Source organism: Cebus imitator, unplaced genomic scaffold (genome assembly GCF_001604975.1).
Source record: "Cebus imitator isolate Cc_AM_T3 unplaced genomic scaffold, Cebus_imitator-1.0 Scaffold658, whole genome shotgun sequence".
In the NCBI taxonomy this organism is placed as follows: domain Eukaryota; kingdom Metazoa; phylum Chordata; class Mammalia; order Primates; family Cebidae; genus Cebus; species Cebus imitator.
Window position 1 is genome coordinate 990,753 of NW_016107973.1, and position 4,828 is coordinate 995,580.

The 4,828-nt window shown below is 47.6% G+C and overlaps 1 protein-coding gene across 15 annotated transcripts in view; it reads left to right on the top strand.

The window, feature by feature from the left end:
• The window catches only part of LOC108295786 (transcription elongation factor A protein-like 3), a 22,299-nt gene extending 18,184 nt beyond the window's left edge, over positions 1-4,115 (top strand). For 2 of the 15 annotated variants that reach the window (XM_037734736.1, XM_037734737.1), the window contains exons 2-3: positions 2,804-2,876; positions 3,235-4,115. In XM_037734736.1, coding sequence (XP_037590664.1) covers positions 2,804-2,876; positions 3,235-3,861 — 700 coding nt within the window. In that variant the 3' untranslated portion in view covers positions 3,862-4,115. The other 13 variants (XM_037734742.1, XM_037734740.1, XM_037734741.1 and 10 more) reach the window with 13 other exon arrangements.
• Positions 4,116-4,828: the final 713 nt, after the last annotated feature.

Below are 4,828 nucleotides of genomic sequence, written 5' to 3' on the forward strand. Positions count from 1 at the left end.
GTGATCCACCCGCCTCGGCCTCCCAAAGTGCTGGGATTACAGGCTTGAGCCACCGCGCCCGGCCTTAAAATTTACAGTTTTACAAGACTGAATCATCCCATCCAAGAATCTGGCATCCTAGTTGTCAAAATATTCAACAGGCACATTCCTTTTCAATTATTTCAAAAGTCAGACTTTACTTTAGATCTTCAATAACTGCTAAAAGTTGATCTGAAAATAATCAGGCTAAAGACCAAGGCCCTTTTTAACCCGGCTTTTGGAGTAGTTTCTGTATAAGAGGTAATTAGTGACCAACCTACTTCAAGGACTGTAATGAAAATGAAACAAAAAAAGGCAGTGGGGCAATGTAATATATAATATTTTGGAATATATGAAAGGAGAGCAAGACTTGAGGTAGCAAAACCAGAAAGGATCTTCCACCATAGGAGTGGGGAGTCATTTGCCTAAAAAAAGGTAGCAAGAGTGGAGACGGAAGAAAGGTGGAAATACCCAAAGAAGGTCAAGATTACTTGGTGGCAGGAAGAAGGAATCAGGGATGATTCCCAGATTTCTTGCTTGGGCAACAGTGTGTGTTCTGTAGCCATCTATTAAGACAAGAGAAACGAGGGAGGAGTTTTGTGTGTGGAAAAGACCAAGGAAGGATGGTAAAATCACTTGGGACATATTGCATTTGAGGTCCTTCAGGGACACTCAGGTGGATATATCTAATCGTTGGTTAAAACGGATCTGAGTCAAGTTTATACCAAAGTTCACACAGGAAAATAAACATACAAGAATATATAGGAAAAAGAGAATCTACTGAGGGGCCCTAGCTCTACCAGATATATGAAATTATATATATATATATATATATATATATATCCTCTATAATTCAACTGGTATATGAATAGCAAACAGATCAATGAAATAGAATAGAAACCCCAGAAAGTTTTCCAAGTACGTATGAAAATTTGATATGTAATAAAGGTGGCATCTCAAATCCCTGAAGTGAATATGGCCTTTTTGATGCCAGAACAACTGAGAAGCCAATTGGAAAAAGAAAACAAAAGATCCGTCAATACTTTATGGCATACACAAATATAAACTCTAAATGTAAACAAATAAAATCATATGAATACTAGAAGAAAACATAGGTGAATGCTTCTTGGATCTTATGTAGGAAAAGATTTCTTAACTGTGAATCAAAATTTAGAGGCAATAAAAGTTTAATAAATTTGACTACATTTTTTAATGCATGGCAGAAAAACACCATAAACAAAGCTAAAAAGCAACTGACAAACTGGAGAGAAAATTGCAACATATGTAACAGATAAAGGCCTAATTGAGTTAATGTATTAAGAGAACTTGAAAATTGAGATGAAGACTAACAATCCACTAGAAAAATGTGGAAAAGACATGAAACGACAATTCACAAAGAAAGATACTTAAATTGTCCTTAGAGATAAGGCAAAATAAAATGCCATTGCGATATTACTTCTCAACTATCATATTAATGAACATTTAAAAGTATGTCATATGTTGGGAAGGATGTTGGGAAACAAAACACTCCCCTATATTACTGGTGGGAAAGCAAAAATAGTCTGAGATTCTGGGGAGGGAATAGCCTGGAGATACACATCTGGGAGTCATCGGTGTTTGCAGGAAATGAATGAAATCAAACAGGGAGAGCGGAGGCCCAGGGCAGAACCCCAGGAACACCGCCACTCAAGGTGGGAGCTCAGCTTCCTGGCAGGCACCACCACCCCAGCCTCTGGAGTCAGGCAGAGATTGTCTTGAAAGCGGGCTCTGGAGTTCTGGGGCTGAGCGCTCTTGACAAAGCCGGGTACCCTCTCTGATCACCTGTCACACCTGGCGATAATGGGCATCAGAATGAGATACCCTGCGAGGATGCTGTGAGATGCGCAGGTAAAGCACTTGGAGTCAGAACGCCACTCCCTCTTCCTCTTCTCGGTGACCCCCCTTTGCTACACAAACACACCTGATCCCGACCGTCCCCAACCTCACGGTCCCTTGGGGATGGATGGTGAGGTGGGTCAGCCAAGGGGGGGGGGATGAGCTCGGGTGACGCGGCACTCACGTGACCCGCCGGGCGCCTACGTGGGCACCAGCCCCCGCGCCCGCCTGCCTGCCTGCCCAGCGGTCCGGTCCCGGCGCCCGCGCAGAACCAGCTGTCTGAGCTGCTAGGGCGGCGGGGGAACAGCGAGCGGGCTTCAGCAAGCTGGAGGAGGCACAGGTCTGTCCCGGGTCCCGGCAGGTCAGTGTGAAGGTGGGCGCTGCCTGCGGACCCGGGGAAAGGGCGGAGGTGGCTGTCAGTAGGAGTGGGGAGGAGGTGGAGAAGGGATCCGGGAGATGAGTGAGTAGGGTGATGCGGAGCGGGCGGGGGCGGGGGGGCGGTGGCGGGGGAGCCTGGCCCGTCTTCTGGACGACCCCCTGCACTAAGCCCTCCATCCATTTTAGTGCTGGAAATGGGGGTTAGAGGGAGCGACCCCGCAGTGCGACAGTGAAACGTAGGTATTCTGAAAATAACTCTCATAATCTGCTCCCATGGAAACACCTGACCTCCGCAAAAACAGGGTGGCGCTGGGACAGGTTGCCTCCGGGGGAAGAGGACACAGAGACAAACGCAGTTTGGAAAGCATGCGGGTTTGGTGCCCGAGGCCTGGAAAGAAATGGCGGCTGGGGTGCGGGGGAGGTAGGGGAGGAAAATGTTGGGTGAGCAGGGCCTGGACTCAGGAAAGGGAGCCGAGTCCCTGTGAGCCCGCTGAGCGCGCAGTCCATACCCCTGTCTCCTGTCTGTCCGCAGGTCTGTGCGTCTGTTGTTCCCAGCGCTCTGCGAGGCCCGAAAAGGAGGAACAACCTGTCCAGAATCCCTGCAGGTCCGTGAAAGCGGGGGGCTGCATGGACAGGGGCCCACAAGGGTTGAGAGTGTGGAGGGCCCCGCTATGGCCGAGTTGGGGCCCCTGCCCATCCCCCTACCCACATGAACACGCACCTTACCAGGCTGAACCAGTGCAGAGAAGGTGGCAGGGCCTGCCAGGCAATGGCTGGCTCACGTGTGTGGGAGGAGTGGCGGGCTACATGGTGGGCAGAAGGCCCTCTTGGAGGCCCAGCCAGCTTAGTGGAACCCTCACCACGGGTGAGATGCAAGTACTATCCAGACCTGCATTCCACCCCACACCGTCAGTCTCCCATGTCTCTTCTTTGTCTCCTCTTGCCTCCACTCCCATCCCCTAGGACAGGAAAAGGAGAAATCTTGACATGGAAAAACTCTACAATAAGAATGAAGGAAACCTGGGAAACGAGGGAAAGCCAGAAGATGAAGTAGAGCCTGATGATGAAGGAAAGTCAGACGAGGAAGAAAAGCCGGACGTGGAGGGGAAGACAGAATGCGAGGGAAAGCGAGAGGATGAGGGAGAGCCAGGTGATGAGGGACAACTGGAAGATGAGGGAAGCCAGGAAAAGCAGGGCAAGTCCAAAGGTGAGGGCAAGACACAAGGCGAGGGCAAGCCAGCCTCCCAGGCAAAACCAGAGAGCCAGCCGCCAGCCGCCGAAAAGCGCCCAGCTGAAGATTATGTACCCCGGAAAGCAAAAAGAAAAACGGACAGGGGAACCGAAGATTCCCCCAAGGACTCTCAGGAGGACTTACAGGGAAGGCATCTGAGCAGTGAGGAGATGATGAGAGAATGTGGAGATGTATCAAGGGCTCAGGAGGAGCTAAGGAAGAAACAGAAAATGGGTGGTTTTCATTGGATGCAAAGAGATGTACAGGATCCGTTCGCCCCAAGGGGCCAACGAGGCGTCAGGGGAATGAGGGGTGGAGGTAGGGGCCAGAGGGGCTTACATGATATCCCATACGTTTAATGCCTTTGACCTTCCATTCTGACTTCTCTGATGAGAATATTGCCGTCCCTGCTTTCCCTGGTAGATATTTGCCAGGCCCTGTGCTTTAACCTTAAGCTGATATTTTGCTTTAGATGTCAATCTTGTTACCAGCAGCCTTTTGACCCAACTACAGCGCTCTATATTTTAGTAGAGGATTTTCACCCATGTGCATGGAAAAGATGTTAAAGGTACATTGTAAAAAAAAAATAAAAAAAAAAGTTTGCAGAACCGCATATACAGTATTAGCCCATTTTTTATAAAAGTGTAAATATTTGCATAATGCATTTGTTCACAAAGAAAACTCTGAAAGCATGTACACTAAAAAGTAGGCAATGGTTATTCCTGAATGGTAGCCAAAAGTGAGTTCAGTCACCTGCTGGGTAGGTACCTCCATGGCATTCTGCTGCTGTTGTGCCCATCCTCATGTCTTCTCTAAGTGTAACTAGGTGAGTAGGCACTGCTACCCCTTCTCCTGGGTCCTTTACCATGCTATGGCTCCCCCATAGGATGTGATTCTTTTTCTTTTCTTTGCTCTCACTCATCTCCACCTTTTCTTAAAGGATATGTCCTTTTGTCATAATAATAATTTTTAAAACTAAACCAGAAAACAATACATGATAAGCAATATAACTGTTCAGTGAGCTTATGAGGTTAATAAAGACACAATTTCTGTTGCCAGAACATAAAATGATAAGTAAAATTCATATTACCTCTGAGACTAATAGAGGTATCAACCTGGCTATATATAACCTATAATGGATACACTGCTATAAGGGTCAGTCTTGCCATCTGTGAAATGGGGATAATACTTATCTCACAGGACTGCCCAGTGGATCAGATGAGGTACTGAACATGCGAGCTGTCCACTGCCAGGTTGATACTTCTAGCTATTAGTCTCAGAGGCCATTGCTGAGACCCTAATATGGTATCATTTCCAGAGAGAAGG